The sequence below is a fragment of the Olea europaea genome, chromosome 12 (genome assembly GCF_002742605.1).
Source record: "Olea europaea var. sylvestris chromosome 12, O_europaea_v1, whole genome shotgun sequence".
NCBI lineage: Eukaryota > Viridiplantae > Streptophyta > Magnoliopsida > Lamiales > Oleaceae > Olea > Olea europaea.
Window position 1 is genome coordinate 18591048 of NC_036248.1, and position 19776 is coordinate 18610823.

The following is a 19776-nucleotide window of genomic DNA, read 5'->3' on the forward strand; positions in this document are numbered from 1 at the left end:
CGCCAATAACCAAGAGAATATCAATTGGTCTTGGCGATGCCAGAAAACATAGTCTGGATTAACGAACCTTAGTTTACCATTTACGGTTGGAGTGAGTTCTGGAGGACAAATAGCAGAACTATCTATAAATCCCTCCAACCCAAAACCGTGAATTCTAGCAAGAACATGTTGTCTCCATATGAGAAAATTTCCATCATCCAATCGTACAATAGCTAGTTGATTTGCAGGATTAATAGGTTGGGAAGGTTGAGATAAGGAGAAATTGGGAGTGGGTTCAGCATTATTGACCGGATTAAGGCTGGATTCAATGGTTGGGACTTGATTTTCAGAGATGGAATTTGGAGACGTCATATGGCTCTGATACCATATAAAAAAGGCTAAAAGGGAAGGAAGAAATAATACTTTATTCACACTTCTGAATCTGTACAGTGCAGGATATATATAGAAAATTATCATCACTGAGATTGTGTGAGACTGTGACACGTTTCCTAACTGCCTAACAAAATGCATTGTGATTGCAACAGGTGTACACATTGACAAATACCAATTTACAAAGGATTTGAAAGTATTAGCATGTCAGATTTGTTATCTGCTACTATATGCCAACAAGCATAAACTAATAGGCCTGAACTTATGAGCGGAGATCTCATAAATTTATTATTCAACACTTCAAATAAAGAAATTCCAGGAAAATTAAAAAGAAAAAAAATACATGCTTCTTATTATATACAAAATTATGATAAAAATTAAGAGAATATATGACTATACAAATAAAAATAACGAAAAATAAATAAATAAAGACAGGCACTTGTTTTTTAATGTTGTATTCATTAATGAAGCTTAAAATCGCCCATTATTTTCTTGAATATGCTCATCAATTCTTTCACCGGAGTCCCGCCGGAAGTTTGTGATACAATTCCATCATTCCCGGCGAGAATCCTGTACTTGTCCTTCCTGGTGAAGTTTGTGCACTCAAAACCTAATGTTGCAGCCAAGATTCTTTGAACATAATTTGCAACATCATGTGGACTTTTACCTGATGAACATGTTGCTTCAACTGGTAATTGGTTTAAGAATGTTACTTCGTAGATTGGTCTAGGGTTCATGAAGAAAAATATGGGGTCCATGGCTTTCCACCCTCTAGCTGTTGTTGCATGGAAAAACCCTACTCTGTAATTCATGGCGACAGGCACAATCTTGTCTGTTAATTCAGCAAAAAGTCCACTGAATCTTAGCAAAAAGGGTTCCCTGCAAGTTGTGCCTTCTGGGCAGACGACTAAATCTCCCTTTTCGAGTTGCCGTTTGATTTTCTGAGCGTCCACATCTCTGATTCTTGTTAACCGGACAGTGGGAATGGGGGATAAGATTTCGGATAATCGAGAAATGGAATATGTCACTGCCGGGATTCTACGGTGGAGTACGGCGGAGAGGATAACCGGGTCCATTAAAGTTCTGTGAGTACAAACGAAGAGGACACCGGAGCTGCCGGGGGCCGGGGGTGGAGGAGGGGTGCCTTTAACGACGACCTTGCCTCCGAATACAGGGGCCATTTGTGGTATAGCCCACATAGGAAGCATAAGGCCTACACCAATGCGGATTGTTGCTATTATGATTCCAAGAGGGATCCATAAGAGGATTAGGAGGGCGGCCGATGGCGTAGGACGCTTTGCCAACCGGCCGTCGTGAAAAATCACCGGCAGGGGGCGGATGATGTGGTGGAGATCTTGCTTTTTTGCGGTGATGAATGGTGGATATTGTTCTTCCTGTTCATAAGAAAAAAACATATTTCAGTTAACGTTAATATAAAATATGTCACCTAGGATGATTGGAAAGACTACAAAAAATTATTGCCTTGTTTCATACATGCAAAAAATAAACATTTGCAACGAGTACCCACCTTACACGTGGATAAGAATAATGGACCGGAACCAGATTGAGACCTTCCTAGTCCTAAACTAGGTTGTTCATCACCAAATAATGCACCAATACTCCTAGTGATTGAATCAAAATCATCTTGAATGAAACCAGTTGCCAATCCATAGCGGTTCTCGGAGAGTTCGCTTCCGATAACATGATCTGCACGTAAATGCTCCTTCACAAACCTCTCGACCATGATTCTAGGCGTTTTGGTCACGACAACTCTCTTATCATATGAGCTGAATATCCTCCACACCTCCATATCGATATCATCGAAATAAAACTTAGGCAACACAGCTCTTGACACCGCTTCAATTTCTGACATAGGTACTCCGACTGTGGCAACAAAAATTGTTAATCTGAGACCAGCATCCTCTTTCCCACAAACTTCGAGCAACTTAATCACCGGCCATAATATCAACAACAACACGAACCGAGCCAGACCCGATGCCTCAAATGCTATCAACATGAAGTAGCAAAAGGGATTAGGAACATTCAAAAGAGTCCCTTCAAGCTCAGCAACAACAGACTCCATAACTAGGATTATAACCTCTTATCCTTGTCTAAATATTAATTTTCACGAAACCTGAAATGTATCAAATTTTCCTGTATTTGTGAACGAGAATTTACTATTGATATAAGGACGTACTGTAAGATGAAGGTAGATTGACTGTTCTCTAATGAAAAACTGGACTGTTAATCTGTTCACAACTAACCCTGATGCATGTTTAGCATATTTATATTAAAATCTCAGCCCCTTTTTCTGTTTTTCTTAGGTGGATATATCTATAAAGAAACCAAAGGGTTATACGCCACCTTAAACATGAAAAAATAGATTACTTAACCTCAACAACTTAGTCAAAAAAATTAATATAATCAAGAATCCACGTGTCCAACAAAATATATGTCTGCTGCGTCAAATTTAGGTTACTTACTAAGAACCCTAGCCGAAATTTTTGGGTAATAAACTGTAGATATATAAGTAGTGATTCAAGGGATTCCACGTTTGTGTATAGGGTTCTTTCTGAGAGATTTTTGCAGGCCATATTTCCACCTTGGGAGTATTTTCGTTTCATAATTTGATTCAATTATATCTAAAAATATTCATGTCTTTCGTCACCCATACCTAGAAGTGTGGTGGATCTCTCTTAATTTCAATAACTCTCTGATTTTTAATTTAATATCCTTTTTTTTTTTTTGGTCCTTTTAAATGTTTCAAGATTGCATTTTCTAGTATGTGTAATGGCTGATGCTATGCTGTTTTAATTAATTTATTTTTATTGTCCTTTCTAAAATCTCCTGTCTTTCTTTTAAAACCTTCGTAATCTTGTGGGATCATGCATTTAGATTATACTACCTCACATATTCACTTTTTTTATTTTTTTTATTTAGGATATTTTATTTCCAATACAGTTGTTAAAAAACAATTTAAGTCATTTTTTGATTAATATTGTTATATTGTTTAAAATTTGGAGTTTTCAGTTATATACATAATTTATGTAAATGTCAAACCAATGCAACGATTTTTAGACAAATACTCAATTAGTTCCGACTTATTTTATATTATGGATGTGTAGCTTTTAACATCAAAACGTGTCTGGTGATTTGAAAAAGAGAAATGCTACAGAAACATGCTGAAAAACTAGGTTAAAAATAGGCTGCACACGTGTCGATGCTTGATCGTCCAATAACTTGCTGTCACATCAGTCTGTTTTTTGTTCCCTATTTTTGAGTCTTGCTGTTTATCATTTTTCTTTGAAGAATCTGAGCCACCTATTTTGTACTAGCCACCAAAATCTATTACAAAAAAAAAAAAAAAAAAAAAAAAAAAAAAAAAAAAAAAAAAAAAAAAAAAAAAAAAGAAGAAGGTAACAGTAGCACAATTAGATTGACACTTCTACATTTCTTAATTGATTAGAAATTGTAAGGCAGGTCTCAAACACCTCTACCACCCAAACCTCAAGAAGAAATAAAGAAAAGAAAATGTTGCAGATGGCTCTCTCAATTTCGAAAATCAACAGTGTAATCTTACATGTACATACTAGGGAAACCATATGAATTACCATCCTAGAAATTTTGTCAAGGACTGTATTAGCTACCTCCCTGCAATTACACAATCTCTACAAGCAAAATGACATTTTGTAATATTTGAATAACGACATTAATTAATTGTGTGTTTTTAAATGGAGACTATCACAACAACTAATAAATGCAAGTTGTCATTGGTTAACTCAATTGAAATATTACAATGTTTTTTTAGTGCATGTTGTTAACATAGTCTTTTGCAATTTATAGGTAGCTATCTCCATGCAATTACACAGTTCCTACCTAAAAAGCCAAAAATAAGAAGAAGAAGACGAGATTTTGCAATATGTAAATAACAATATTCATTATTGCATATTCCTAAAAGGGGTTCATTGCAACAGTCAGTAAATTATAAATATTTGATATCGTTGGTGAACTCAATTGAAATTGGACAACGTTATTTTAATGCATGTTGCTATCGTGCCATTTTAAACTTACAGGTAGCTGCATTCCTGTAGTACAATAAAATGTAAAAGAAAACAAAACTAACTATAAGTATACAATATGTCTATCTTCCTTTATTAATCTAGTCGAATTCAGTCTAACATGTTCTTATTTTAGAGTCATGGACAGACGTACAAGAAAAAACTGCAAATATAACAGAAGGAATTTAATTTATACCCTATTTACAAATTGTAATTGGTTGATATATGGCTGGAAACTTGCTCTTGAATGTCAAAGTAGGTTAGAAGTTTACAAATTTGCTTATGTTTACTCTTCAAGTTTTCCTTCGGAAGTTGCAAGAAAAAGATGTGCTTTATTTTATATAAAATATACTGCTTTAGTTGCCCAACTATTCTTTTTTAAAGAGAATAATCCTGAAAAAGGAGGAAATTATATTGTTGGTCCTCAACCTATAAGCTTTGTAGCAACTTGAACCCTTATTTATTAATTCCATGTTCATAGGCTGCGATGCAATTTGGGTGTACATGGATGGAAGATGACTCCAATTTCCATTTTCTCTTTTATTCAATGAGTGTGAGAACCAAATTATACCTAATTTATATCACGCGTGAGGAACCAAATTGAAGTTGCCGAGAAAAAATAAGTGGGAACCAAATTGCTACAAAGCCTATAAGTGGGGACTGATGATGGAATTTTTGCAAAACAAAATATAAAATTTTTATCTGAAAATGTCTTCAGAATATTATAATATTTTTGTCTTTGTTTATGTCTATTTTTATGTACCTTTTTCATTGTTAAGCTTCTCTTAGAAGGTATTTATCATTGTACAGTGGGGAATTCTTTCGCGAAATTACTTTTAATATTGAGTTGCCTTTCGTCTATGAAATTCCATTGGAAAATTGCTCTTGAAAATCGAAGTAGGTTGAAAGTTTTTCTTTGAAACTTGCAAGAAAATGTTTTACTCTATATTACCCAACTTTCTCCTTTATTTAATTCTTTTTTACTTTTTTTGGTAGGGAAAAGGGTAGGGGGGTGAAGTTCATCAAGTATTAGATGAGATTTTCAGGCTTTCACTTAGTTTAAAGTAGAAGTCTGATATTATTCCCTGCCTATCTTAATTAATATTGAAAATATTAAGACAAAAAGGGGATGTATACATGTTATATTTGCACAAAAGAAAAACTAACATGGAACGAAAATTTTGAACTTTTGCAATGTGAACTACACATGAGACTAACTCCCTCTCGATTGAGGTCTTTCGGATGTATTGCCAACCTTCATAAAAATAAGGGGAAAAAAAAAAGAACTATTGGTTATCAACTTTTATTCAAATAGCAAGTTAGTCTTCAACCTTTAAAAACGAACAAATTCATCCTCAACCTTCTCTTATAATTGTGAAATCAGTTCCTAAATAATTAAAATTGTACGAATTTATTTAAATCATCAAGCAATTGTCATATGTTTAACTACATGAAATAGGCCTTGTTTTTCAACTTTGTTTGGTGCTTAAAAATTTAAAGCAAATTTCTGTTATTGACGAAGACTATTTGTGTAACTATAATGAAAAGTAGAGGACCAATTTGTTTCTATTTAAAAGTTGGAGACAACTTTACAACTCCTACCATTGGTTGGGGATCAATAAGGCTTAAAAATAAAAGTAAATAGTTTCCTTTTTTCTTTTTCCTTTTTCTTATCACTGCACTCCCAAACTTTCATTTAGTTGCATTTTCGTTTTTCACATCATTTTAATTTGTTCAAACACATATTGAGCATGAATCATGTATGTGAATGAATTTTCATTATAGATTCACATTTTAAAGAGATAAATATATCATATTTTTTAGATTTTTCTCGATAGACTTAGTGAGCTTTCATGAATACTTCTCTACCTTCACATCCATGACTTATTTATTAGATACTTTTTACACGAAACCATGTACAAGAATGATATCGAATTGAAAATAAAAGTTTGAAGTGGAACCTTTTCAAGTTTCTTTTAATGCCATATATATCAAGAATGAAATGCAAACTTTCAACCCCTCCTACTCAGGAATCAAGCACCTTCGAACCGCAAGGATTAAAACTAGGGATCTTCTTTGCAACGAGAGTTCTTCTATAAAAACAAGATTTTTATGCAAATATATTGCACTTTGACTATCTAATAAAAAATTATAAGTTCAAAAAGAGCATTAATCTCGATTACTAAGCCTTTCAACCACAATGCTTCTATAGTTGGTTTTCCAACCTATGCGTGTCCCAGGCAAAGTAAAGACATATGCAGTAGTTAACTTTATGTTGGCCATAACCTTATCAAAGAATGCATCTACAAACTTCTTAAGTTTAACTACTTCATTATAGGTCTTGAACACCAATCCTAATGGTAATGTTCATTTAAAATATCTAAACAATCACTTTAAATCCTCCCAATGTTTAGGGTCTGAATTGGCCATATACTAATTATGTCATGCATAGTACACACCATTGTGTTCATGGATGAGCACACTCACATTGGATATAAGATACCTTTTGCATATATTTAGTATGAGACTTGTCAATAGGATATTAATCTTTACTAAATTTGAAATGACTTGCTAAAGGTAGTATGATGGGTTCTAAATCATGCACAAAAAATTTAAACTACACCTTTTAAATGTATGCACTTGGCCTTATAATCAATAATTTTTAGATTTATTACTCTCAATGTCCGTTACTAAAATTCTCTCACATGACCAAGGTCTTTGATATAAAATTCAGAACTTAGTACTTTTTTTATTTGGTTTATTTCATGCATATTAGAGCTGATTAACAATAATCATCAAAATATAAAAGCAAATAAACAAGTACATAATTTTCTCAAATTTTCTTCAAGTACATACAACAATCAAATGCACTTCTATCAAAACTAGCAGTTGATAATTTTTGTATTTGTAAAACGTACTTGCATGCTTATAACTGAGTTTCAAGTAATGATACTTACTTGAAATTGCAACATTGAGGTTGAATTACTTTGCTTTCAAATTTCCAAAATCTGCATTTTCTTGTACTACAATGGTCTCAATCCCGATCACAATGGAAGGGGATTATTTTCCACAATCTAAGTGCCATTTTTTATGAGATTTCATGCCAAAAATGTGGTTCTTGAGGCTTTCCAATTTTGGTATGAATTTACATCTGAATTTTCACACTATTTTCTATGCCATCATTTCTTTATCTCTGTCTTCGATAGCATCATCAATGAAAGTTATGTAGAAGTTAAAATGAGGTTACGAGAAGTTATAGGTTTGAATTTGGAATGCAAACCACTCCCTCCAACCATTTTACTAACTTATGAGTCAGGTCGTCACATGGGCGACCCATGACCCGTATTTTCTAACAGTATCAAACCTTTTGTACCATTGTCTTGGTGATTATTGCATATCATATAGAGTTTTCTTTAACAAGCATACATGATCAGATTTAGATTTAATGAAACCTTCAGGTTTTGACCTAAAAATTGTCTTGTTCAATTCACCAAGAAAGCAATTTTGATATTCATTTATTTAATTTTCCATTTATGATGTGACACTAAAGCTAATATAACTCTTATAGTAGCATATTTTACAATAGGTGAAAATTCATTTATAATCAACAAAAGATTTATTTTTAGTTCAGTCAAGTTCTGTTTTTATTTAAAGACTCAATTTCATCATCCATGGCAGTTTCGGATCAAAGTTTAGATTGTTCACTACTTAGCTTCACAAAGGTTTTTGGCTCTTAGTACATGAAGTCCATATAACATCACAGCTAAGGACGCATATTTATTAAACCTGGAAGGTTCTCTAACATCTCTCCTCATGGTATCTCTAGTAAACTGATATGTTTCTAAGAGGCCGTTTGGTAGCCATTATATTTCCCAATTAATTCATTTTTGGACCGTTTCATGTTCAATCTCTGACAAGGCATGTGACTATTTTCAGTCGCCTACAATTCCCATTTCCTCCAATTGCCCCTCCCACCAACAGTCTACAGTCTCTCTCTACTATAAGTCTGTCTATTGTCTCTTATGTGTTTTCTTTTTTTCATTATCCCTATTTAATCCACCCTCAGTTTCTTCTTATTAGGAGCAATCTCATGATTGGGCTCCACACGATGCTCTGATATCACTTGTTAAGAATTAAGACAAATTCTCTTTATTCTTCCTAAAGATTTTTATTGTAGCAAACAAGAAAAAAATATAGAAAAATAAGATGAAAAATTTATGGACCATCATGACTTTTATTATATGAAAAAAGTTATACAATGTTATGATTTAAACGAGTATAATAATATGAAAATATGAAAAATAGATCAAATAAGAACACAAGATTTACATGATAAAAAAAATACAACGGGTAGAAGAGGGTAATTTTATTAATGATCAATAAAGGATTACAAATTATTGTGTAACATGTAAAGATTGACCTAATATGTGTTGTACACAACATATAAATAATATTAAAACCCCTAATATACTAGGAATATAATACAATGAAGAGTTTATTATAAGTTAAACTCCCAATAAAATGGATAAAACCAATAAAGGAATACTTTGAATGAAATAGGAGTCAAAACTGTCAAAAATGCTAACAGAATATTTTCTGGGTAAGATCGTCGCTTGAGTAATGGTCTAGGTGGGCGTTGAGTGGCAATCTAGGTGAGCATCGACTGGTAGCTAGCTGATTGAGCGATCGTCTTGCTGTAAGTGAGTGATGGTGCTCTTGTTTTGAGCCCTTGAGTATGATCAAGGTGTCAGGCGAGCACCGATTTGATGTTTGCTTTGCCAATTATAACTTGGACTTTTTCAAGATTTCTTAAAGTCTAATACTGACTCCCAAATTGAATTTTCCAACTTAAATTCCCAAATAGATTTCAACTAGAATTCCCGACTAATTTTAAATAGAATTCCCAAGTAGTCTTTCAAATAGAATTCAGGTTATACCCCAATTTTAACAAACTCCACCTTGACATGAATTCTGATGCAATAAATAGAACTTTAAAAAATTCTCAACTTGGAGATAAATTTCACTGTAATTAATAAAACTAAACTCTTCAATCAAAAAATTCTCCACCAAAAATCCTCCAACAAAAGAATTCTCTACCTGTTCTCCAAAACCCAACTGAGGTAAACTCAATAGCTTAAAAAAATCAACTGAATCCAAGCATTGCTCTGCAAATAATACCTTGGGCACCAGAGTTGCTCTAATTATCCTCAAGAGCAACAAAATTGCAAATAATTTAATATTTGCCAAATAGAGTATAAACATATCCTGTAACAGAATCAACATAAACTATTTCTAGAGAACAAAAGGTTATTTGCCAGACTTATTACCTTCATCTGCACTTAAGTGTAAACAACAAAATTAGCTTCACCATACTTTTGTGGAGGCCTAATATCTTTTCTGAATCTGTCTCTAGGAATTGAATATAATGGTACTGCTAGTGATGCTGAAAAAGCGATATTACCCAGAACTTCTAAACTCGATTGAATATAAACCCTAAACCAAATTCCAACAGTACTGAATCAAACTCAAAATCCACTTAAGTCCTTATCTTCTGCTGATTAATATTCAAAAGTTTTGTAGAACCAAACAAGACATAAAACTGAGACATTTTCTGTCTCTTCAATATAACATAGACACCTTTACCAACCTTCAGGACCACACTTGTACAAGTATATCTGTACTCTTTTGAATCAAAAGTACTCAAGGAGATAAGATTTCTACTTCAAATCAGGAATGTCTCAAAGCTTCAAGTGTTTTGACAATTCCATCAAACATCTTAATTCTGACACTTTCAATACTAGCTATCCTACAATGTGAATTAAGTTCCATCGCTACAACACTTTTAGAAATTTTTTCGTATGTTGAGAACAAATCCCAATTAGGACACATATGAAAAATGTAAGCTCTAGTAAAAGTCAAACCTCATCAGGTTTGGAATCGCTATAAAAAAATAACCAAAAATTCTCCATAATTGTAACTAACTTCTACAATATTGACTTCACCTGAAACTTCTAATTGTTTATCCTTCTGATTTGCAATGTCTAATTTATTTTATTCTATAACTTACAACAATCTTTCTTAATATGTTCCCATTTCTTACAATAATTACAGACTTTATTACTATAATTAGACAATTGATATGCCTCTTACATAACCACCATCTATAACAAGGTCATTTCCATGAACTAGAAGTGGGCAAAAAACTCGGTCTGGATTGACATTCGATTTTTAGGCACGATCCAAATTCAAATTTTTTTTAGTATGGGAGCTCGGTCCCATTTTTGGGAATAAATGAGGAAAAACGTTGTTTTGGACCTAGTTTTGAGCATTTTTCTTAATCTGAGTAGTCTGAAACCCCTTTTCTAATAATATAAAATTATCATTTAATTTTAATTCATTAATAAGCACACAAATGCTTATGTGACTCTTACATTATTCCATAAGGGTTAGTTGACAGCTTGTTCTTTGCCTTACTTAAGGTAATATTTATAATATTGATAATACCTAATGTTAAGATTTGGGGTTCCATTTTAAGGATTCAATCTTATTAAGAGGAATAACACAATCCTTTATATATTGATCTGTATTTCAGTATTTAACCGATGTGGGATTTATTCCTTAACATACCCCCGCAAGATGGTAGCTCGTTTGAGCTAACCAATCTTGAAATCCACGCACTATTTTTTTTTTTCGAGTCTTTGTCGGATCGAAATGCTCGTTAGAGCTTAATGGGCTTTGATATTATGTTAGGACTTGAAGTTTCATCTTAAAATGTTAACCCTGTTAAGACGAGTAGCCAAATCCTTTATAAGTTGATCTATATTTTCATCTTTAATCGATGTGAGATTTTATCCCTTAACACCGAGGTACACTGCAAGAAAATTGCAAAACAAGTTTGACAAATAATGGGGAGATGTGCAAGAGTTAAATAGGTTACTATTCTTAGTTGCAGTACTTGATCCACGGTTCAAGATGACTATCATTGATTTATGGCTTAAGGACAATTTGGGTAAGGAATTAGGTTGTGGCTTTGTCAATACCTTAAAGCTTGATCTTGAACGTTTATATAGGGAGTATGGTAGGAAAGCCCCTACTAGTAGAGGACAATCTTTAGTTGGTAGCAGATTCTCCTCACATGCAAGTTCTTTTTCTAGTAGCATTGGTCAACCTAAGGTGCAAAGTCCGGAAAATTTTCATAGAATAGAATTAATTATTTATATGTTATATTTTTAATATTTTGGAAAGTTGGGGACTAAAGTGATATATATTAAATTTCAATTTCATTGGGTTCAAATATTTGGATATTGATAAAGCGATGAAAAGTATATCAATATGGGGTTCGTTAGATAGTTAGTTATTAATCACCTATATCAGACTCGAGTTAAAAAGTTAATTCGAATTAGATTCGGGATGTTGCAGTTTATGAGTTATCATTAATTAGAAATTCATATAAATTTGTTTATTGATTTCTTGATTGACACGCACACGTGTAGTATGTTATATAAATTCAAACTTATCTTTTATTTGACTAGAAATTGTATATTTGACTAGAAATTATATTTCAATTAAAAGTACGCTTTGATTTGAAATTTCATGTCCCACATTCAATAGGAAACTCTTTGCTTACCCAATTTCTTGTAGTGCAAGGGTCCCACGTCTAAGTACTAACAAAACTCTGTATATTCACACGAGAGAGAGAGTCGAGAAGCCAACTTCATACATTTAATATTATTATCATGCGTACTTGTGCATCCACTTATTCAACGCGTTGATGTGAGAAAAGATTTGGAACATGTAATCAAGACTTTCAAAGTATGGCTATTCGATACCAAAGATATGATATTTGTTGAATTCTTACCGATTTTTAAATATATGATGATGATATGATAATCTTTTATTCAGGATTGTACCATTATTCATGTCCTATTGAGTATTTCCATATACTCACCATTTTTTCCTACTCCTCCAGGTTAGAACGGGCCATTGGTTGGTGGGTGATAAGGTGTAGTCTTGGTTTCTCCTCTATACTCCAAATTGAGGGCATCTTATTAAATCCAAGAATGCATCATCCAAATTTTTTTGAGCGAGCATTGGTTGCATCAAAAACGAAAATTTGGTGTTGTGATCGAACAATAAAATATCATACTCCATAGCTGCCATCACAAAAAATAAAACTTCAAATTGAGTTGATTGAATCCACGCTGATGTTATGATTTAAACAAGTATAATAATATAACAATATGAAAAAAGATCAAACAAGAATATAATATTTACATGGTAAAAATATACCACGGACAGAAGAGAAGAATTTTATTAATAACCAATAATGAATGATTACAAATAATAGAGTAAAGTGTAAGGATTGACTCATTATGTATTGTACACTGCAAATATGTAATACTAAGATCCCTAACATACTAGAAAATATTTATAATGAAGAGTTTAATATAAGGTGAACTCCCAATACAATAGGCAAAAAATCAATAATGAATAGAATATTTTCCCAGATAAGGCTGCAGCTCGAACGACTGTCTAGGCGAGCTTCAAGCGGTGGCTGGCCACTTGAACAGCTGCCTTGCGGTAAGTGTGCATTGATGCCCTAGCCCAATTCTACGTTTGCTTCTAAACCTCCTAAATATTGCAGGAAAAATACTTCAACTTTAGTACATCTATCAATTTTTACTCTTTGAGCAACTCGCACAAAGTACAAAAATTAGGATGCCAGACTTGATAAATTTTCCTCTCAAATCTCTCTAATAACATGACAAAGATGTGACGAGATCTAAATTCTAATTTTCGTTGACCATAGGGTTGGGCATGGTCCGGATCGATTCTAACGAGAATCGAACTGGATCCCAAATTTTTGGATATTTAGTAAGTCGAATCGTCAGGTCCAAATTTGATTATAGAATCGTTTGAGATCTGTTCGATTTGGATTAGTTCTCGATTTCGTAACTACATTAATTTAACTAATGATATGTTCTATATTAACTTTTACAAAATAATGTTCAATTTTATGTGTCTTTTGTGTCTTTCTTTACTGAGTTTTTCATAGGAAGAAGATAGCGTGCTTACAATAATTAAGAAAAGAGTTGTTGAGCTTCAATTCGATTTTTTCAGAACGGTAGAAACGATGCTACGATAGAATAACTGATTTGAGTAAAACTTAGGTCAATTTAATTAAGTTGATCCTGAACTAAAAATTAGAAATAGGAAAATTTATATTTTTTGGGTTTGAACTAAATTATATAGTTAGAAAATTTATTTAGAAAAAATAAATTAATTAAGCTTATTTAAAATAAATTAATTAAAAAATTAGGTAGATTCTTTTTTTAATCGATTATTCGGTTCTTGATCTAGAACCGAGAATTGAACCAAATCCGTCGATTCTCAATTCTGATACGCGTTTGAGTATTTATGTTGACACATAAAAATTCAGCCCAAATCGAACGGCCCAAGTAATGAAGCCCAATTGGAGGATCCCCAAATCAGATAGCCCAAAGAATGAAGCCCAATCAGACAATTCAGGATGAAGGCCCAAATAGGGAGGCCTGTGAACGCGGTAACACCATCGCCTAAGCTTGCAAGTTGCCCAGGATCTGAGCGAATAGAGTGCCATGCAGTCGCCCAGAGCTACTACTCTATTCTCACCCAAACCTTCGAGTCGCCCAAGGTCTTAGCAAACATAAAGTGTTATGGTTATCAAGAAGTGCAGTTATCAAAGCAGTTATTAAGCAGCCCTATCACGTTCTACGATTCAAGGAATTCAATTGAAAATGGTTGAACGACAAAGAGTAATGGTAGCAGTTAGAAAAGGCAGTCCATGATAAGTTGGCCATTACGAGGAAAGTGGGCAGTTATAGAACAATCAAGCAGTTTTTAGGCCGTTGATCACAAAGAGATCATCCAGGGAGTATAAAAGGAAGAAAAGACATAGAGCAAAAGGACCCGAATCAAAAAACTCTCGAACAGAGAACATATAATTTTAAATTTCTTAGTTTAGATTTAAACACTTCTTTCAGTAACTCGTGTGCTTGAGTCCCTTGGAGGCATTCTGTTTTTACTTTCCGATTGTAAAGACATCGCCAATAAAGAACACCCCTTTTTGGGACTTTGTCTCAAAAGGTTTGTCCTTTACACAATCGTCTGATCCCTTTTTAATTGTTAGCGACGAACCCGCGTGAAACAATTTAGCACGCCTAGTGGGATAGTGGTGTTTGGTGTTGAAAATACAAAAGGTGAAACAATATGCCTCAGAGATCCGATAAGGAAGCAGCAAGTCAGGAAGGAGTCCAGTCTGTGATCGAGCGATATGAGGAACAGCATGCCTCTCTACGAACAGATGGACAGAATCAGAGCAGTAACAGTCGTTACGAACTAATGACAGAGTTGAGTCCTCGAACCATGTGTGCACTACTTGGAGAACTCACACAAGATGTCGTTGAACAGGTAAATCTTCGAAGTATTCATAATATGGAAAGATTTACCGAAAATGGGAATGCACATTATGACAACATGGCCAAACAACTAAACACTTTGAACGAAATAATGAATAAGTTAGTAGGCCAAATATGTCAACCGGTTATGCCTCTTGCAAATCACTTTCAAACTAGGACAATTGTGGGACATAATCCCTCAGTCCTAAATCCGAATCAAGGGATAGAACCACTTTCTAGTCCCTCTACTTCAAACCAAGGGGGTGGTGCAGTGCCAAATCAGAAAAATGGTAGTGGTACGCCTAACTTGGGAGGTAATCCAAATGTAAGAGATAATGTCCTAAACAATGGACAGAATACCCCACGTGTTAATGAGGGAATAGATGTTCAGGCTAATGGTAATGGCCCTAATCATGGTAACTTTGTTGCCAATCAAGGACCAAACATCAGGCCTCATGCAAATCAACTGGTTAACCAACCTGTAGGAATTCCATATGACCCCAACGTCAGGAATCAGATTATGGAAATCATACAAGATCATATGGCTTTTGGGGTGCATCCTGTCATTAGGCCGACTTACACAAAGCCATATCCTGATTGGGTAGACCAAGCATATCCATGGCCTAGAGAGTTTAAAGTGCCAGAATTCTCACTGTTTACCGGTTTAGGAGAGGTGTCTACTCTAGAACACATAGGGCTATTCACATTGCAAAGTGGTGATGTAACTGATTACCATAAAATGAGGCTTTTCCCTAGTTCATTAACAGGAGTAGCTTTCTCCTAGTTCATCAACTTGCCAGCGAACTCTGTTCAAACATGGCAATAATTGGAACAATTATTCCACGCTCAGTTTTATAAAACTGAGTCTGAAGTCACTTTGGCTGATTTGGCGAATCTACGGCAAATGCCAAACGAATGGGCAGAAAGTTTTCTCCAAAGGTTCAAGACAGCAAGAAGCAAGTGTTTTGTACCTCTGCCCGAAAAAGAATTTGTTAAAATCGCTCAGGACTGTTTGAGCTTTGATTTAAAAAAGAAATTTTTCCTGACCTTTTCCAGTTGAGTGCGAATGTGATTAGGTATGAACAAATGATAAGAGAAGAAGTGCAGATGAAAAATTCTAGTAAAGGGACTTATTACAAAGATCCAAATTTTGACGTTCATACCATCAGCGACGAGTCATACGATCAAGTCGAAATGTGTTTGGCCGAATTGGTATAATGGCTAAGCCTAGACCATCGGGCAAAGATGGAAACATAAAGGCTAGAACGTTCTCGTTCGATGTAACCAAAGCTGACCATATATTTGATAAATTATATAGGAATAAGCAGATAAAGTTGAGCGATAAGCATAAATTTCCAAATCCTGAACAAATTAAGGGTAAAAAATATTGTAAGTGGCATAATACATGGTCACATTTGACTAACAATTGCTTGGTTTTTCGCCATGTATTGCAGGATGCCATTGCATCAGGACGAATTACGTTCGACGATAAGAAGAAGATGGCAGTGGATGAAAATCCTTTTCCATAGCCACTTGGAGTGAACATGGTGATGTCTGGTTTTAAAAACAAGTTGCCAAAATTCAAGTTGGTCATAGATGATGGAGAAGAGGACCCTGGACCACATCCCAGTGTCTTTGAACGAATTAAGGGGAAAGAGCCAAAAAAAGATGAAGATATCTTGTGTGCAAGATGTAAAAGAGAAATGAGTGGGAACACGGAGAAACCAGGGATATGGCAGCATCCCCATCGCCCTACTTTCTTCCTAAACACTCATCCTGGTAGAGAGCGAGGTACATCATTCTATAGAGGACCGCCTTTTGAGAGGCAGTTCAGGCCAGTAGATAATGGGACAACATTCAGGCCGCAACCTCGCCGGCCAAATGTATGGCATTCGTTCCAGTATAATGCAGGAGGGGCAATACCCTTCAATGAGATAACTAGAACCCAACAAAGGCGTTTCAAACTAAACTATGGACAAATGATGAGGCAGCAACAGGGAGTGCCACATCCTAAAGCGCCTAAACTACTCAAGGTAGTCAATCAAAATGTTCTCAAAGATAGTGAAGAGACCGGTACAGATGAATCAATGAAAGAACTGCCAGAAACTTCTTCTGGGAGATCAAAGTTTGAGCGAGACAGAAGGGATGAAGAAGATCCAGATCAGCCCCTTACTATCCAGTTCGGTACGTTACCTCCTGTCGTGGCTAATAATTACTTACTGGCCAATGAATTCAAGAATAAAGAAAAAGAAGAAGAAGAAAGGGAGGACAGCGAAGGAGAGGCTTGCGTGCTGGAATGTGAAGAAGGCCAGACTTCTAGAGAGGTCTACAATGATGAAGAAGACGACGGGATGACAGATATCGAATAAGAAATTGACCTAGAAGTAGAAAGAAAAAGGAGAGGAGTATCGCACAATACTCTGTTGACGCAACTACATCGAGAGGGAGTTCGCGAAGTAGACTTGTTGGGAGAACCATCTGGGCGTCCTTTCGATTTCTACGTACTGTACGGGATGCCCAAAAGGGAGAAGAGAGTGCCTCGCTCTGAAAAGTATGGATCACCTCCAAGAATAATGCCCCCTCCCACAGGTTGGGTAACTAATGAAGAAGCATTAGAAAACAGTAAGGAGGAAATTCAGGAGATAGAGGCTCAGCACGATATGCTGCACGTCAACTTATCACAGGGGGATAATTCGACAGAAAATAAACAGGAAGTAGAAATAGAGGCTGTCGAAAAGGTTATTTTTAAACGACCAGCCATGAAATTGACTAAACACTTGAGGCCATTGTACGTTAAAGCTCTAGTTAACGGCATCCCTGTGGCAAAAGTACTTGTCGACAATGGAACAGCTATAAACACCATTCCATCTAGGATGATGAGAAAATTTGCAAAGACAGAGGGTGACATGATTCCAACAGAAGTCATCCTTACGAGTTTCAATGGAGGAGCAACTTCAGCTAAGAGAGTTATGCCATTGGACATAACTATAGGGACAACTACTAGGACCATAGTCTTCTTTGTAATAGATGGTCCTACTAGTTACAATGTGTTGCTAGGAAGAGATTGGATACACGGAAGTCGCTGTATACCCTCATCGCTCCATCAATGCCTGATTTTTTGGAATAACAAGGGTGAAACAGAGGTGGTACAGGTCGATCATAGGCCTTTTGTCGCAGAAGCAAACTCGGTGGAAAAGTTCATGTACGAAGGAAACTATGAACCTGTCAGGGTAGTACAAGATGGGGAAGAAACTCAAGTTGTTGTGCAAAGCGAAGAGCCATTTTCAGTGGACGCACTCACTGAAATGTTCAGACAGATGAGGCCAAATATAGTGGCCCTAGAAGAGTCAGTAATTGGCAAAAGAATAATTAAGGAGTCTTGAATGAGTTCTAAGCAACAAGAGCAAACGGCCGATATTCAGGCCTTCAAAGCAAAATTAATGGCTTTCAATAAGGAATGCAATAACAAGGCGAAAGAAGAGACAGCCCTAAAAGCGCTGAAAGACAAATTAGCAGTATTTGAGTTAGAACAAAGCATTGGCCGAGAAGTCAACAAGGTGGACTGTTTAGAAGAAGAAGTACTTACAAGGAAACTGGATGATGAAGTGATGCGGATCATCAAACCTGGATACGTTCAAGCACAAGACCCTCTGATCAAAGTAAACATTGGCAATGAAGGAGAAGATCGTCCAACATTCATCAACCAGATGCTCAATTAAGAGGTGAGTGATAAATTAATCGCTTCGCTAAAGGAGTATAAAGATTGTTTTACTTGGGAATATGAACAAATGCCTGGTTTAAATAGAGACTTGGTGGAACATAGGTTACCAACTAAGCCTAATTTTAAACCTCATAGGCAGCCTCCTACACGTTTTGCTCCTAATGTACTCCTTGAGATTAAGAAAGAGATAGAGCGATTATTGAAAGCAGGCTTTATTTAACAGCCAGATATGTCAAATGGTTGTCCAATATTGTGCCAGTACTAAAAAAGAATAGTAAACTAAGGGTGTGCATAGACTTTAGGAATTTAAACATAGCTAAACCCAAAGATGAGTATCCAATGCCCATGGTGGATTCTTTAGTAGACTCAACTACCGGACACGTCATGTATTCTTTCATGGATGGGTATTCAGGATACAATCAAATTTATATAGTTGAAGAAGACATACACAAAACTGCCTTTAGATGCCCTGGGTCTCTAGAATATTTTGAATGGGTGGTCATGCCTTTCGGCCTAAAAAATGTAGGAGCAACTTGTCAAAAGGGCAATGAATTTAATCTTTCATGATATGATAGGCAAGTTTGTTGAAGTGTATGTAGATGACATAGTGGTCAAATCCATTAAAGAAGAGAACCATTTTGAACAATTAAGATGTTCGTTTGAGCGAATGAAGCATTATAAGCTAAAGTTGAATCCCTTGAAATGTGCATTTGGTGTTAATGCAGGGAACTTTCTTGGTTTCTTGGTACACAAAAGAGGGATTGAACTTGATGAAAATAAAGCGAAGGTCATTTTAGAGGTCAAACCACCTAGCAACAAAAAAGAATTGCAAAGGTTTCTAGGCCAAGTAAACTTTTTAAGACGCTTTATTTCTAACTGTACAGGGCGAACTAAAGTCTTTTCGCCGCTCTTAAAGCTGAAAAATTAGGACGAATTCGTTTGGAAAGAAGAACATCAAAAGGCTTTTGAAAGCCCGAAGACATATTTATCAAGTTCATCAGTGTAGGACGGCTAATGAAAGTGTACGTATCGGCTGAGAAAGAATCAATAGCTGGAATGGTCGCACAGGAAGACCAATTTGGTGAAGAAAGGGCAGTTTACTACTTAAGTAGACGGTTAACAAAATGTGAATGTAATTACTCTACTATCGAAAAATTATGTCTTGCGTTGTATTTCACATGTACAAAATTAA

The 19776-nt window shown here is 35.2% G+C and overlaps 1 protein-coding gene across 1 annotated transcript; it reads right to left on the bottom strand.

Moving 5' to 3' along the window:
* Window positions 1–757: 757 nt before the first annotated feature.
* Window positions 758–2610, bottom strand: LOC111405970 (glycerol-3-phosphate acyltransferase 5-like). Its single transcript, XM_023035121.1, has 2 exons — window positions 1898–2610; window positions 758–1763 (listed from the first exon to the last, which is right to left on the bottom strand). Exons 1-2 carry the CDS (start codon window positions 2450–2452, stop codon window positions 831–833), a joined length of 1488 nt encoding a protein of 495 aa, XP_022890889.1. The 5' UTR covers window positions 2453–2610; the 3' UTR covers window positions 758–830.
* Between the last annotated feature and the right edge of the window lie 17166 nt (window positions 2611–19776).

What these genes read in the sequence shown, in the direction of transcription:
- LOC111405970 (XM_023035121.1), bottom strand. Translation starts at nt 2,452, where the DNA reads ATGGAGTCTGTTGTTGCTGAGCTTGAAGGGACTCTTTTGAATGTTCCT. An exon ending in TATTCTTATCCACGTGTAAG is followed by an intron (nt 1,764 to 1,897) that starts GTGGGTACTCGT and finishes TCTTATGAACAG; the next exon opens with GAAGAACAATATCCACCATT.